This window comes from Triticum aestivum, chromosome 3D (assembly GCF_018294505.1).
Source record: "Triticum aestivum cultivar Chinese Spring chromosome 3D, IWGSC CS RefSeq v2.1, whole genome shotgun sequence".
Classification (NCBI taxonomy): domain Eukaryota; kingdom Viridiplantae; phylum Streptophyta; class Magnoliopsida; order Poales; family Poaceae; genus Triticum; species Triticum aestivum.
In genome coordinates this window covers 580746879-580762190 of record NC_057802.1, presented here as the reverse complement: position 1 = coordinate 580762190, position 15312 = coordinate 580746879, and the positions used below count along the sequence as shown (strand labels likewise).

At 50.7% G+C, this 15312-nt stretch overlaps 3 protein-coding genes across 3 annotated transcripts; 2 read left to right on the top strand and 1 right to left on the bottom strand.

Annotated features, from left to right (window-relative positions):
- The first annotated feature begins 1305 nt into the window (after positions 1 to 1305).
- Positions 1306 to 4476, top strand: LOC123075607 (probable beta-D-xylosidase 7). The gene is made up of 6 exons (XM_044498170.1): positions 1306 to 1737; positions 1960 to 2259; positions 2333 to 2502; positions 2596 to 2693; positions 2785 to 3555; positions 3649 to 4476. The coding sequence occupies exons 1-6, from the start codon at positions 1342 to 1344 to the stop codon at positions 4236 to 4238; spliced, it is 2325 nt and encodes a 774-aa protein (XP_044354105.1). The 5' UTR covers positions 1306 to 1341; the 3' UTR covers positions 4239 to 4476.
- Positions 4477 to 6086: 1610 nt separating this feature from the next.
- On the top strand, positions 6087 to 9894 carry LOC123080659 (uncharacterized). The gene is made up of 3 exons (XM_044503589.1): positions 6087 to 6471; positions 6945 to 7182; positions 9418 to 9894. Exons 1-3 carry the CDS (start codon positions 6151 to 6153, stop codon positions 9555 to 9557), a joined length of 699 nt encoding a protein of 232 aa, XP_044359524.1. The 5' UTR covers positions 6087 to 6150; the 3' UTR covers positions 9558 to 9894.
- Positions 9864 to 11506, bottom strand: LOC123080658 (annexin D5). Its single transcript, XM_044503588.1, has 4 exons — positions 11280 to 11506; positions 11057 to 11202; positions 10690 to 10908; positions 9864 to 10588 (listed from the first exon to the last, which is right to left on the bottom strand). Exons 1-4 carry the CDS (start codon positions 11353 to 11355, stop codon positions 10079 to 10081), a joined length of 951 nt encoding a protein of 316 aa, XP_044359523.1. The 5' UTR covers positions 11356 to 11506; the 3' UTR covers positions 9864 to 10078.
- Between the last annotated feature and the right edge of the window lie 3806 nt (positions 11507 to 15312).

The window sequence follows — 15312 nt, the reverse complement described above, 5'->3', positions numbered from 1 at the left end:
ATATGGTTTTTGGGATGACCATGATTTACTCCCTTCTAATATTTGTTCTATGCAAGCATCAAGACTAAATAATATGGGTTTACCCCCTTATCATATTTGTTGTATGTAGGCATCAATACTAGAGATATGGTTTTAACCCCTTCTCATATTTATTTTTTGAACGATCCCTTCTCATATTTATTGTATGGATGCATCAAGCTATGATGAATTTGGATGACATACTATTAACTTACATAATAAGACCCTTACGGGGTGAAAAGCCGGAAGCAATTGCAAGGCATTAACAATCTGTTTTTCTTACTGAAGCTGAACAACTGCCCCATATACAAGCCCTATCATGTTAACTACTGATGTGAACTTCCTCAGCTATCATTTCATTATGAACACAAAACCAATGGGCGGTCAAACAAGGATGCCTTGAATTACCAAGGAATCAGAAATTTATCATGCAATATCAATATGTATTCTCTTTATGTACAATTAATGTACTGACTCTTTTCATTCAATAAAAAATTTCTTTATGAAAGATTATAGCATTTGTACCAATATAATTTTTTTACATACACCATAATATAAAATTTGAAGTGAACACGTAAAAAGTGAATAAAATAATTAAATAATTGGTATATGAATTTTAATATTATTGTACATAGAATTTCTCACATAAAGTATCAATAGGCGCGGCGTGCCACCGCACGGGCATGAAAATTCAACATGGCTCGCTAGCAAGTAAGTACCCAACAGAATGAATTTGCAAGACAAACAATGATCTTGGCGATAATATGCAATGATTTCTCCGACGTGGCACTTCTTCGCATGTACCCCAACGCCCTCAGAGAGATGATCCCATCATTACATACAAAGGAGCTAAGACACCCGTTGGACAGGTAGAGGAATTTGTAAAAGCTCTTGACTACTTCATTACAAACTATCTTACAGGGAGCTACACTAGGATGATTTAACTCAACTAGGCCATCCGCAATCATTTACTTTCATGCAGTTGCATCATTGTATATGGTATGTTTCATAGAACGGTCTCTATAATGTGCCAATAAGACCTTATTAGTAGCGTGTACACTTCCGTTTATCAGTATTTATCATACATGGCTGCAATAAATGTACTCATTTTCCACCTTTTAGAACTATTTCTGGGTTTTAGTTATGCGATTCTGTCGTTAAAAATATAAAAATGGCCTTTACGATCCGTATAAATATAATGCATCACCCGGCGCGGCGGCAGGGCTATGCTACTATATATATAGTGCCCCTCGCCCCTCGCCATAGCCAAGCCAGCCAGCCCGCCTCGCTCGCGCGCAAGTGACACACACGCACACTAGAGCCATGGGACGCCGCACCCGCACGCACGCCGTCCAGGCGGCCGCGCTGCTGCTCGCCTTCCTCCATCTGCACGTGGCCGCGGCCGCCGACCCGCCCTTTTCCTGCGGCGCGGCGTCGGGCGCGCCGTACTGCGACCGGAAGCTGCCGATGGAGCGGCGGGCGGCGGACCTGGTGTCGAAGCTGTCGCTGGAGGAGAAGATCTCGCAGCTGGGCGACGAGTCGCCGGCGGTGGCCCGGCTGGGTGTGCCGGCGTACAAGTGGTGGTCGGAGGCGCTGCACGGCGTGGCGTGGAGCAAGGGCATGCACCTGGACGGCCCGCTCCGCGCCGCCACCAGCTTCCCGCAGGTCATCCTCACCGCCGCGTCCTTCAACCCGCACCTCTGGTACAGGATCGGCCAGGTACGTACACACGAGCACCGCCGTCTATTACCTCGTCGATCACTCTGCTTTTGAGATTGTGTGCCGTTTATTCACACGATTCGACAAGGATGCCGATGATTCCAACATTGACCTTCAAATCAAACGCCATAATGCACACAAACGGAACCTAATCATAAACTGAAAAAGAGTACCAAGTTGGCAAGAACTGAAGTGAACTTGACGGGTCTTGTCACTTGTCAGGCGATCGGCAGGGAGGCGCGGGGCGTGTACAACAACGGGCAGGCGGAGGGGCTGACCTTGTGGGCGCCCAACATCAACGTGTTCCGGGACCCGCGGTGGGGCCGGGGCCAGGAGACCCCCGGCGAGGACCCGGCCATGACGGGCAAGTACGCCGCCGTGTTCGTCCGCGGCGTGCAGGGCTACGGCATGTCCGGCGCCATCAACTCCTCCGACCTGGAGGCCTCCGCCTGCTGCAAGCACTTCGCCGCCTACGACCTCGACAACTGGAAGGGCGTCACCCGCTTCGCCTTCGACGCAAAGGTTGTCATTTTTGGAGGTCGGAATTGACGACCGTGCATGCGAATGCGATGCCAAAAGCTGTCTTGCTGGGCAGGTGACGGAGCAGGACCTGGCGGACACGTACAACCCGCCGTTCAAGAGCTGCGTGGAGGACGGCGGCGCCAGCGGCATCATGTGCTCCTACAACCGCGTCAATGGCGTGCCCACCTGCGCCGACCACAACCTCCTCTCCAAGACCGCCAGAGGCGACTGGAGCTTCAACGGGTAATAAGTAGCAACATTCTCTTCTTCAGTAAAACAAGTGCCATTTCTGTTGCTCACGGACTGACGCTTGCAAGTTTCATTTCTGTTGAGCAGATACATCACGTCGGACTGCGACGCCGTGGCCATCATCCACGACGTCCAGGGGTATGCCAAGGCGCCAGAGGATGCGGTGGCAGATGTCCTCAAGGCCGGTACGAGTTTTCACTTCAAATCACGATTGCTAGATACACTGGTTGTCACATGACCTGCTACAGTTTCTCAAAGATGGATGAGTCATTCCAGGTATGGACGTGAACTGCGGCGGCTACATCCAGACGCACGGCGTGTCGGCGTACCGGCAGGGCAAGATCACGGGGGAGGACATCGACAGGGCCCTCCGCAACCTCTTCGCCATCCGGATGAGGCTGGGCCTCTTCAACGGCAACCCCAAGTACAACCGCTACGGCAACATCGGCGCCGACCAGGTGTGCAACAAGGAGCACCAGGACCTGGCCCTGCAGGCGGCGCAGGACGGCATCGTCCTGCTCAAGAACCACGCCGGCGCGCTGCCCCTCTCCAAGTCCAAGCTCTCCTCCTCCTCCATCGCCGTCATCGGGCCCAACGGCAACAACGCGTCGCTGCTGCTCGGCAACTACTTCGGCCCGCCGTGCATCTCCGTCACGCCGTTCCAGGCGCTGCAGGGGTACGTCAAGGACGCCCGGTTCGTCCAGGGGTGCAACGCCGCCGTGTGCAACGTGTCCGACATCGGGGAGGCGGTGCACGCGGCCACCTCGGCGGACTACGTCGTGCTGTTCATGGGGCTGGATCAGGACCAGGAGAAGGAGGAGGTGGATAGGCTGGACCTGGGGCTCCCCGGGATGCAGGAGAGCCTTGTCAACAAGGTTGCCGACGCGGCCAAGAAGCCGGTGATCTTGGTGCTGCTTTGCGGCGGACCGGTGGACGTGACGTTCGCCAAGAACAATCCTAAGATCGGCGCCATTGTCTGGGCTGGTTACCCTGGCCAGGCCGGTGGCATCGCCATTGCCCAGGTCCTCTTCGGCGAGCACAACCCCGGTGAGATTTTGTTTCACTCCGCTCTGAGCAATTCTTGGCCGCGCGCTTTCCTAGGCTGTACTGTACTGACTGCTGGACATGACGGATCATCAGGTGGGAGGCTGCCGGTGACATGGTACCCCAAGGAGTTCACGGCGGTGCCCATGACGGACATGCGGATGCGCGCCGACCCGTCCACGGGCTACCCGGGACGCACCTACAGGTTCTACAAGGGCAAGACCGTGTACAGCTTCGGCTACGGCCTGAGCTACTCCAAGTACTCCCACCGGTTCGCGTCCAGGGGCACGAAGCCGCCGTCCATGAGCGGCATCGGGGGCCTGAAGGCGACGGCGTCGGCGGCGGGCACGGTGAGCTACGACGTCGAGGAGATGGGCGCGGAGGCGTGCGACAGGCTCCGGTTCCCGGCGGTGGTGAGGGTGCAGAACCACGGGCCCATGGACGGGAGGCACCCGGTGCTGCTGTTCCTCCGGTGGTCGAACGCGACGGACGGGCGACCCGCGAGCCAGCTCATCGGGTTCCAGAGCGTGCACCTCAAGGCGGAGGAGGCCGCGCACGTGGAGTTCGAGGTGAGCCCCTGCAAGCACTTGAGCAGGGCCGCGGAGGACGGCCGCAAGGTGATCGACCAGGGGTCGCACTTCCTCAAGGTGGGCGACGACGAGTTCGAGTTGAGCTTCATGGCCTGAGCCGCCCGGGGTTGGATCCAACACGATAAACCTGCTGCTGCTTCAGCAGAGAAGGATTTCGATCATACGTACTAGTATATCCATAAGTGTAATCAGCTAACTTATGTGTACGGGTAATAGTAGTAACAAATAACAAAATGGCAACTGAGACATGTGCTGCAAGCTTGCGGTCGGGAGCGTAGAACGAACGAGCCAAAGGTACAAACGAAGCTATTATCATCTACTCCATTTGGAGAGTGAGCCTATCTTAACTGGTTGGGGAGTGGATGTACAAACCCAACAACTGGGCTTCAATTTCTCACGGAGGCGAATTTAGGTTCCTATTTATTCTTGAGGACCAGACTTTTCTGATACTCACGCATTTATTGAGGACTAGGCTCGGTGCATAATCAAGACCAAAAATTCTAGTACTCATACTTAAAATGCCGTATGCATCCCTAGTTGGCCGGCGCAGGGTGGTGGTCTACGCCGCTGGGCTCATCGGATCGTTGGATCCAGTGTCTGGAGACCTACGGTGGCTGTCCTTCTTGATCTTCCTTCCTGGTGGGTTGAGCCCCATGGCACTTGCATCTCTGCTGGTCTCGATTCGTCTCTCTCGGATCCGGAACAGTCGGAGGTTTGGTGGTATGCGTTGGGGACCGGAGGAAACTTTGGCCGGCTGGTCCGGCCCGACATCGGCGGCGTAGGAGGCGAAGCCAAGGTCCCTCCTATCCACATCCAAACCCCTCCCGGACGGAAGTCCAAAATTCAGTCTGGATTGGGCGGCGGCGGCGCCCTGCGTGTCGTGGGTATTGACCATGGGTAGCCTCATCGACACCCCTTAGCATTTCAAGACAACTGCCTCATTTTCACGTCACAACTCACAAGACGACGGACCACACACCACGACTACCCTCATTTTCACGACACAACAAGCAGTGGGCGTGCTACTGTACCGAGACAATTCAGAAACATGGGAGACGGAGGGTGGCTAGGAAATCTCACCGGGCCGGGCCTCCCGATCGAGGAGGAGCGAGGAGATCGCGGTGGCGGCTGGGCTGGGACCTCGGCGAGGGGTGCGCCAACGACGCTACAGGGGAGGGGGAAGGACGCGACGCGGTGTCACTCGAGCGAGGGAGGCGGCGGCGACAGAACCCTAGCGCGCCGATGCCTTCGGGCGTCCTTGCAGGCCAGGCCGCCAAGGGTGTCGATGGGAAGAGAGGTGAAGGTAGAAAGAGTGTCATTCTTGCAGGCGGAAGGAGAGGGGGGCACGCGAGGAGGGGAATGGAGGAGCGGCGACGCAAGGTTTCTCCGGATCCGTCCTTCTCGATCTGGGAAAAAAGAAGGGTCGGCGAGGCCCGATTTGGTTGTTGCAGGCGGGGCCGCGGGGACTTGGCAGACCACGGCGTGGCAAAACATTCGATCTCAGATGTTTATTCGATTGGTAGACCTTTGATGAAATATGGACAGTTGGATGTTTTTAGAATGGTTTTATTGAAGGGTCCTGGTTACTCCGCATACAGTTTGTTGTGTGAGTTTAAGGGATTCATGTTTGCTCTTTTAATAGTAGTATAGATTATCAACGTGCGCTATGAACAACTAGGTTATACACTGATATGGAACTTTTGGTAGCACCAGGATAGTAGATCAGTGTGCTGATTTCAATGGGATTGTGCTTAAATTTTTGGATTTCTCATTTAGCGGCCTGAGGAGTGCCCCCTCCCCTGTTCACTTGATATACCATTAACTAACGAGGCAGGGGCCACCAGGCGGCACACGTACGACGCCTACGTGTCACCCATCCCGGTCCAAAGCAACACGTGTCACCAGCGGCGCGTCTTCAATCCAGAAAGATCTGCCACTACGACCAGCACAGCACCGCTCCATTCCCCCAACCCGCCCATCGTTCCCCACCTCCATTCACGACCTGGAGATGGCCGAATCCGACACGGCGGCCGGCATGATGGCCGAATCCGACGCGGCGGACGGCAAGATGGCCAACGGCGAGGTCTCCGACGACGGCCGCGCCGTCGAGGTCTCCGGCGGCGGCGAGGACACCCTCCCCGCGGTGCTCCGCGGCTTCGTGGACGGCGTCTGGCCGCCCGGCGACGGCGGAGATCCGCTCCTGCGGCGCCTCCGCGCGGCGACCTGCGAGGCCGCGCCGCGGCTGCGGGACGCCTCCAGGAACTCGGCCCGCGATCTGCTCGCCTGGACCAAGCAGGGCAGCGGCCTCCGCGCCATCCTCGTCATCTCGGTGAGCCTGCTTCCCTTTTCCGATCCGTCCATCCGTCCCTCCGTTAGGAAACGGAAAAGCTGTATTAATTTCTTCATCGAATGATACTCAATTTCTTTGTGCGAACATCAACTTAATTGTAACACATTACTCATTGTAAAATTTAAGGCATGTTGTATGCAGTATTAGCGACGGGATTAATTGTCATTGTAAAATTCATCTATCTGTACTCGGTGCCACCAGTTTTTACATGTTTCTGTATAGTTAAAGGATGTGCTGAATTGTACTACATGTTGTGGGGAAAACATGGTAGTCAAGATTATATACCTATATGATGCGTAAGCCCATCAATGTTGGATGTAGGTTTCATTTTTGTTATGGCATATAGCATCTGTTTATCTACTTGGTACGGCGTAAGCCCATCGTTGTTACATCAGCATTTATGGTCTGTATAGAATATTAAACCTGCTTAATCACCTTTTCATCCTTTACAGGTCGGAACAATCACGATGATATCATTGACTGGCCTGCTGATTTTCATGTCCTTCCTTCTGGTTGCGACCGCTAATGCCATTATCGTTTCAGTTCTTATGTCCTTGGCAGCTGCTGGAGGGTTCCTGGCTTTGTTCTTTGCATGCTTAGTTGCAGTCTATGTCGGAGCAGTATCAATTGCCATATTCGTCATTTCGGCCACTGTTATCTCTGCAATTGTGGGAGTCCTGATTGCCACCGGTATGCCATCTCTCTCTCGCTTTGTTTATATATCCTGGAGACAAAATAACAAATAATTTGCTCGGAAGTTTCAATGTTTGTATTGTTGTATGCAACTTCTAGGGGCATAACGATCATTAGTTAGGCATCAGTTTAAGTGTTTTTTATTATGTTATTATGCAAACTACCTTCAGTCCTTACATTCATAATGGTTTTCCTACAAATACCTACTTGGTGCATCACCATTATGAAGAGTATATCTAGGACTAGCCAAAAATTCCTTATACTGGTGATGTTCTCAACCACCTTGTCATCACAAAACCAATGAGCTAAGTATTGAAAGTACTCTTCTTCTTTAGTTAATTTAGATAGTGTTACTGCATTGGATAACTTTGTGGCTGGACTGTCTCTGTTCATACTTCTGCCTGTGTAATTAGATCGGAATCCAGCTTGCATGTGCCCACTAATAGAGCCATTAATTCCCTATGCTCTTGCCTTAGTGTCCAAGTCATTTGCATTGAAATTGCATTTCTCTTATTAAGAGGAACATAAAATCTTTCTAAAGCAATTCGTAATAGCAGGATTTTTTTAATCCACTTCATGTAACTTCAATAGTGACTTCTAAATGAGGAAGCATGATTATTTTTTTACATTCTGGTATGTGATTTTTTGGTGAATCATTAATTCAGACTGTTGTGTTCTTTGAGTGCATTGTTCTCCAGTTACTAGCTATTTTGCACTTGTGATGCTCCTTCAGTCCTTTTCGCAACATATGATGTGTTATCTGAGTTGGCACCAAGTAGATGATTGAAAGAATGTTTCAATGTTGACCAAAAAAATAGCTCCTTCCACACTTGCTGATGATCATTAACTTCCCCCAATAGGCACTAAACTGTGCCATTGAGTAGCTCCTTCCATCCTTGTGGATGATCATAATTTTCCCCAATTGCCATTAAAGTGTGCCATCGAGTAGACAAAGGAGGAAAGGGCATGTTGTGTTCTTTGAGTGTATTGTTCTCCAGTTACTAGCTATCTTGCACATGTGATGCTCTTTAGTCCTTTTTGCAACATATGATGCGTTATCTGAGTTGGCACCGAGTAGATGATTGAAAGAATGTTACAATGTTGACCAAAAAAACCGCTCTGTTCATACTTGCTGATGATTAGTAACTTCCCCCAATAGGCACTAAACTGTGCCATTGAGTAGCTCTTTCCATCCTTGCTGATGATCATAATTTTCCCCAATTGCCACTAAAGTGTGCCATTGAGTACACAAAGGAGGGAAGGAGATGAGAATGTGGAGAGATGTGGAGGAGTGAGGTATTACCATGAAGACAAATAAAACCTAATTAAGAACTATTAGGAAACTTCCACAGTTTTTATAGCCATTCGTCAGATGCGGCTTGATGGATGGTTATGGTAAACAGTTATTTCCATATATAAAGTGATAAGTGTCCCGGCACAACCTGTACCTTTATTCGGTATGTAGATAAAAAATACTTACCGTTGCAGCTGGATTATCTCCATTTAAACTCTTGCCTGTGAATTTAGATCGGAAACAGGGACTCTGTTCTTGCATGCTTGCTCTCCAATTTAGTACTGGTTATTACTTTACCTATTTGCCTTCTCAATTTTCCAGTGGACTCATTGGCATTAATCTGTATTTCTGCAATTAAGATGAACTGGATTAACAACATCAGCTCTGTAACAGTAATTTAAGATAGCAAGTTGTTGTTAGTTCACTTATGTACTTTGGAGGCTAACTGTTGACAGAGGAAACAGAAAGAAGTTTTTATGCTAGTTAAGTTTTGTTGTAACACACTGCGTTTGGTTTTAGACTTGTTTTTTGTCTAGCTAACCAGGGGTATCATGTAGAAGCATCTTAGCTAGTCCTTGAAATGTAGGGGTGATTTACAAGCCTTAGCTGTTCAAATCAACTTCTCCATGCCATGGAACTTTATGAAAGGGGAGACGTGGTTGGCCAATCATGTGGAATGCAGTGTCAGTTTTAGGCAGAGATGCGGTCGGCCAGTCCGTGTGGAATATATTGTCAGTTTTAAGGCAGAGATGCGATCGTCCAGTCCTTTTGAATAAGTTCCCAAATTATTGTTCCTTTATTGATGCTCCATATCTGGAAAAGTTAGCATAGAATGGCCATGTTGATTCCAGAGGAATAATATCTCCAACGCAACTTCCACGTCCGAAGTTTTTTTTTTACCAATATCACCTGCGCTAACGTTATAAAATCTCGTGCAGGTTGGATCGGATTCTTTTGGATGATTTGGTTTGCCGCAAGGAAGAGCCTGGACCTTACAAAGCACTCAATCGGCATGACGACCTCTGCTATGCAGTCGTATTCAGCTTCTCGGAGTGTGGGGCCGAAGCCCACAGACTGACTGATATAGCAGCAAGTGGTTTAGCTACGGTGCGCCGTCTGTTATTGCGTGATGTTTCTGCTCTGCTGTTGTTGTGTTACTAGGCTGCCTAAAGTTTGCCGTATGTGAATCACCGCTCGTCGAGTTTATTGCGAGTAGAGGACATGAATCCCTGTATAGTGATCAGGATGTAGTGTAAGGTATCCCCGCGTCCCTGAACTTTCGGCACCCTGTGTTGTATGCTCATAGTAACGAATAAGGCAATAATGCTGGCTGTGCTTGTGCTGTTAAAGGAGGGGTCCTCCGTGGCTATGTTGAGGCATAGAGTAATAAATAAAGACAGTAGTTGCCAATTTCATTTCAGTGGTAACATGAACATACTGAGCAGTAGCCATTGCATTCAGACCTGGCTTCTTGGCCACTTGAATAGAGGAAACAGATGTATATACACAGGTAGACTGACCGACCAATCGATCACGCAAGGCGGTCTTGGCGGTGCGGACCACCATGTGGCGTCGAGATCGATGATCGATCATCGCCTCTTAGCGGTCACGGCCGACGAGGGAGAGGAGGAAGGTCCGGTAGTTCCCGGAGGTCTCGGAGTGGATGGCGTCGGCCAGCGAGCGCTTGTACTTCTTGTGGTACTCGGCCTTGATGTACTGCATGTCCACCTCCGCCCTGGTGACCACCACCCGTATCAGCGTCGTGTCGCTGGTGCCCAGCCCCTTCATCGCCTTGTGCAGCGCCTTGGCGAAGTACCTCGCCGGGCTCTCGGCGCACCGGAGGATCGTCAGCAGCCCGAACTCGAAGGTCCCCGACGTCTCGCTCTTCACGGCCTTCTCCAGGGAGCGCGCGTACAGGTGGTGGTAGGCGCCGGCGACGGCGGCGAGGTGCGCCCAGCTGCGCTCGGTGAAGACGCGGATGAAGGCGCGCTCGTCGGTGCCGAGCCGCTTCTCGCCGGCGCGGTACAGCTCCCTCGCGTCGCGCGCCGCCGCCGCCGGGTCCACCTCCGGGCCCTCGTACCGCGGGATCCCCAAGTACGCCAGCAGAAGCTGCATCCAGCGACGAGCAACACACAAAATGATGAAAGGTTCAAACACTGCACAGATGAGCGTATGTATCGATGGTGCTGTGGAGGCAAACAAAGACGTACCTTGTGGTGGTCGCCGTAGGTGCGCTCGGTGATGTCCTGCTCGAGGTAGCAGCCGAAGCGGGCGCGGTAGGTCTGCTTCATGATCTGCAGCTGCGACGGCGTCCGGGAGCAGATGACCTCCGTGGCGGCGCGCAGGTCGGTGATGTCGCCGTTGAGGGACTGGTTCAGGATGGCGGCGTCGCGGCCAACGGGGTCCAGCACCCACAGCAGCATCGCCTTCTGGAGAAGGAACCGCCACACCCAAGCAGACAAGTCATTTCGGGAGCAATACTATGCTATGCTGTGTGTGTGTGTGACTTATCATTTTGCATGATATTTGCTAGGTGATTTATAAGTATATATTAGTATCATTTTGCAGTTTGCATGCCTTGTGGTTCCCGCTGAGCTCGGTGGACAGGCGGTGGTAGAGGTCCTGGTGGTAGATGGCCCGGTACTCCTGCATGATGAGCGCCCGCTGCGTCGCGTCGCGGTGCGCCAGGATGTTGATCACCGTCGTGCTGTCGCACCCGAACCCTGCGGTATTAGACCGACGTGATGAAACGAATCGTAGACAGGCTTGTATGATTCTATGTGTGCGCGTGCGTGCGTACCTTTGAAGGCCCTGTGGAGGGCGATGGCGTCGTGGCGCGGGGACGTGAGCACCGGAGGCACGCTCAGGCTCGCCATCCTCCTCGACGTGCCGTGAGCCTGTGATCGGAGGAGGCGTGGGCTGCCTGTGCCTGTGATTGCGTGCTGCAGGTGCTGCGTGCGTACGGGGCCGGGGTGAGGGTTTTAAAGCGGGAGACGCTGAGCTTTCCCGTCGGGGGATCACCGATGGATGGCGACGCCGCCGTGCGCATATGGTATGCTGCGTGCGATCAACGCGGGCGCATGCATGGCCGGCGAGGCGACCCCCACCACCATCACGGGAAAAGGGAAGGAGAATATATGCCTCCTTATCGACCAAGTGGCGTATCAGATACTCCAGGCGGTAATTTGTACGTAATGCCCTTGAGTTTCTTCTCAAAAGGGAAAAAAGATAGCGTCACGCCACCTCACACCGGGCACTAATTTATAACTAATAAAATGCCCGTGCGTTACTACGGGCCATGATGATAGAAATGATAGCCCGTAAAATTAATTGAAAATCCACTTCACTTGTAATGTGTTGATAAAAAACCCTAATAGAACGATGTGTACACACAGAGCAAATATGGACTAAAGAGTTACTTACCAAATATGGCCTGTGTCATTTGGGAGATAAGGCATTTTAACCCGGCCAGTTCTTCAGTAACTGGATTCAGCCGGCCCTCACTGTCTTCTGCACGCTTGATCAAAGCCGCCTTTTCAGTTTCAAAGGCGGCTCGTTCAGTCTCCACAACCGCCTTTATTTTCTCCAACTCTTTGGAGGAGGACTGCGGGCTTGCTTCAGCTTTCACTACAAAAAAATACACTTTCGTGATGATACGTGTTTGTCACAGTAGGTCACGTTTTCTGTCATGCATGTACATCCATGACAAATTTATGACAGAATCAAGATAGTCATACCTGTGCTGTCGTAGAAGTGTTTCATGACATTACCAAAATTATCATCACGGAAGTGTCTACTTCCATGACGATAATCGCGCGTCATGGAAGTGCTTTTGTCAAGGGTGACTGACACGTGGCATCCACCGTAACGGGTCGCCGTTAAGCTATCGGGTCCGCTTTTGGATCCGATAGCCCATTAACAGCCCGGACCAATGAGGATTTTCCACGTGTAAAATTGTCATTGGCCGGAGAAAACACGTGTTGGCTCACCGTTGGGACAGATGTCATCCATTCATTGGACAGGAGGCGCCTATGATAGGTCGACACGAGGCACGGCCCAATAGAGGCCCATTCCAGTGAAAAGGCCGGCCCGTTTGACTTGGTCAAAAGGTAACGGGCCGGCCCACGGAAAGCCTGTTCCTATATAGCCCATTTACGGCCCGCTAACTCACAGCCCATTACGGCCTATCGGAATTAAGCCAGTAGCTTCATCTGGGCCGTCCAATATGATTCCAGCCCGTTATAACTTCTGGCCATGTATGGCCCATGATGTCTTTCGGCCCATACGAGGCCATTTGTAACTCTAGGCCCATTAACAGCCCATAGTGAATCTGGCCCGCAATGAACAGTGTATCGCTTCATACTCACTAACGGCCCATTATTCCATTGGCTCGTTTCCAACCCGTGTTATCTTTCGGCCTTCTCAGGGCCCATTTATTCTTGGGCTTATTTCCAGCATTCAGTTACTTACGGCCTGTTGCTCGCCTTTTCTGCTTGTGGACCAAATTCAGCCCGTGGTTACAATCGACCCGTTAATCCGTTGGGCTGTTTTCATAGCGTCATCAAATACGACCGATTAACAATAGCCCGTTATTGTCGGCCCATGAACGGACGATTCCAAATCTAGCCCGTTTACGGCCCATAATGTGGTCTGTTATTGAACCATGTTTGGCCGGTCGATCATACGGCCCGTAGAAAACCCATTGATGCTATGGCCCGTAGAAGGCCCATTGTTTCTATGGCCCTTACAAGGCCCATTGTTTCTACGGCCCGTAGGAGGCCCATGGTAACTACAGTAAATATGTAGCCCATGGTTATTGTGGCATAGTTTAAAAAAAATAGGTTATTGCGGCCAAACCACGGAAAAAGAACTGCACTGACTACAAGCAAACAAATAAACAAGACAACAAGAAAATAAATAAGCAAGCAATTTATGCTAGGCTATCACGGCTATTACACATATTACATCCACTGGGCATCAAAGTTCGCCACCAGTGCAAATATAGGGAACAAAGCAGCATATCATATACACTCGTTGTCAAAGTTGGCGACCAGTGCAAATAAACGCCGCAGCAAAACAAGTCCATAACTGAAACCACTTCAGAAGATCTCAAGAAACAATATCCTGGGTACCCATAATGCTGGCAAGATGCTTAGCAAGCTTATTAACTGTCTCTTGTTTGGCGCTTAAATCCTCCAGCGCTTGCTGTTGCACCAGAAAGTATGCATCTGAATTCTGCAGGGACTTCCTCAATCCTTCAGCTTCCTGTCGTAGCACATCTGATCGATGTCTTTCAACTTGAAGTTGAGACTCAAGAAGACGAACTGATTCAGAAAGCGAGTTCGAACAGCTTGTTCCAGCAGTAGTGGCCAGTAACTCGAACACTACATCAAGACAGGACTTTTGGGTTCTCTCACTGTCGTAAAGATAATTTTATCAGCTTTCTTGGAGACCAACAGGGATGTCTCACTATCTTGAACCTTATCTGCATTACTTCCTTTACCATTGCATAACAGGTACTGTTCTCCAATATTTTGTCCGCATTCTAAAAGAGAAACAAGCAGACACATCACAGGGCAATGATCCAACTATTTATCTTTTACAAACTAAGATCTACTTGATGTGTTTAAAATATTTACGTACAATGTGAGGACTGTTAATTTTAGCTTCATTTGCGTGGTACAATGTAAGTCACATCCCGATTTTAGTGAGCTTTAAATTCTAGGCTACATATAGATCGTTTGGTTGGTGTTTTCCTAATAATGACTTGCTAGACTATGTGACATTGATGTCACCGCATAGAAGCTCCTCCTTCTTCTTTTCTTGACGGAGAGAAAAGTAGCCACTCCTCTCCTCACTCACCGCACAACCGCCTCCTACTCTTCCCGCATAGCCAGCCAACCATCGGTTGTCGCCGCATCTCATCTTCCGGCCACAGCGTCGTCGACGCCATCTCTCCTAGGAACCACCCCTCCACGCTATGGTGAAGCCCACTCACTCCTCTCTCCACCGCCCCCTTCTCATCCACGACATGGCCCACCTCCTTCAACCCCTGAAAACCTCTCGCGCCGCCGTCTCAGCACCGAGCCAGTGCGCCCGCTGGTCTGGCATCTTGGGTAGGTGGATCCGCTAGGGAGGTGTAGAAGGGACCGCAACTCTTTGTTCGTGCCAGCCATGTAGCTGACCCGTTCGTATGTGGATTGGACAACCTCGAGCATAGTGGTGTGGCACTGCGAGTAGGAGGGATACGCCTTCATCGTCGTGGCTGGTCACCCTATACTGATTCACAGTGCCAAGGAGTGCACACCGTCACGCGAGGGTGCGATGCGACCTACTACACACCGTAGTGCTGCCACCCTCTTCGATTGTGGTGGCCGCCATTGGATTGACAATATGACTCTCAGGGTCCATCCCACTCACCCTACTTGTCTAATGTTGCGGCGAGCATGTCTGCCTTCCTCCTGATTAGCTTTTTGGATTATATTTCAGTCCTAGTGACCATTGACTCAGAGTGATCAAGTGACCCAAAGTCACACACTACGCCTTCATCATTTCTTTTCTTCTTTTGCGGGGTAAATGAGAATTTTATTCCAAATGTGTAGAACTACAATCATCATTTCGATCCCTTATGTGTTTTTCTTTTCTTTGGTCATGCATCGGAGCCTTGTATCACTAACCTCTTTGGGATGCAAATGGCATATTGCTATGCATTTGCTAAAATAAATTACACCCAAGCGGGTGTATACTTTTTAATATTGTCCCCACCATGCCAAAGCATCACCCGGTTGTAGTGGATACTCAATTGTGGTAGAGTAAAAGTCTAATAGCCCATA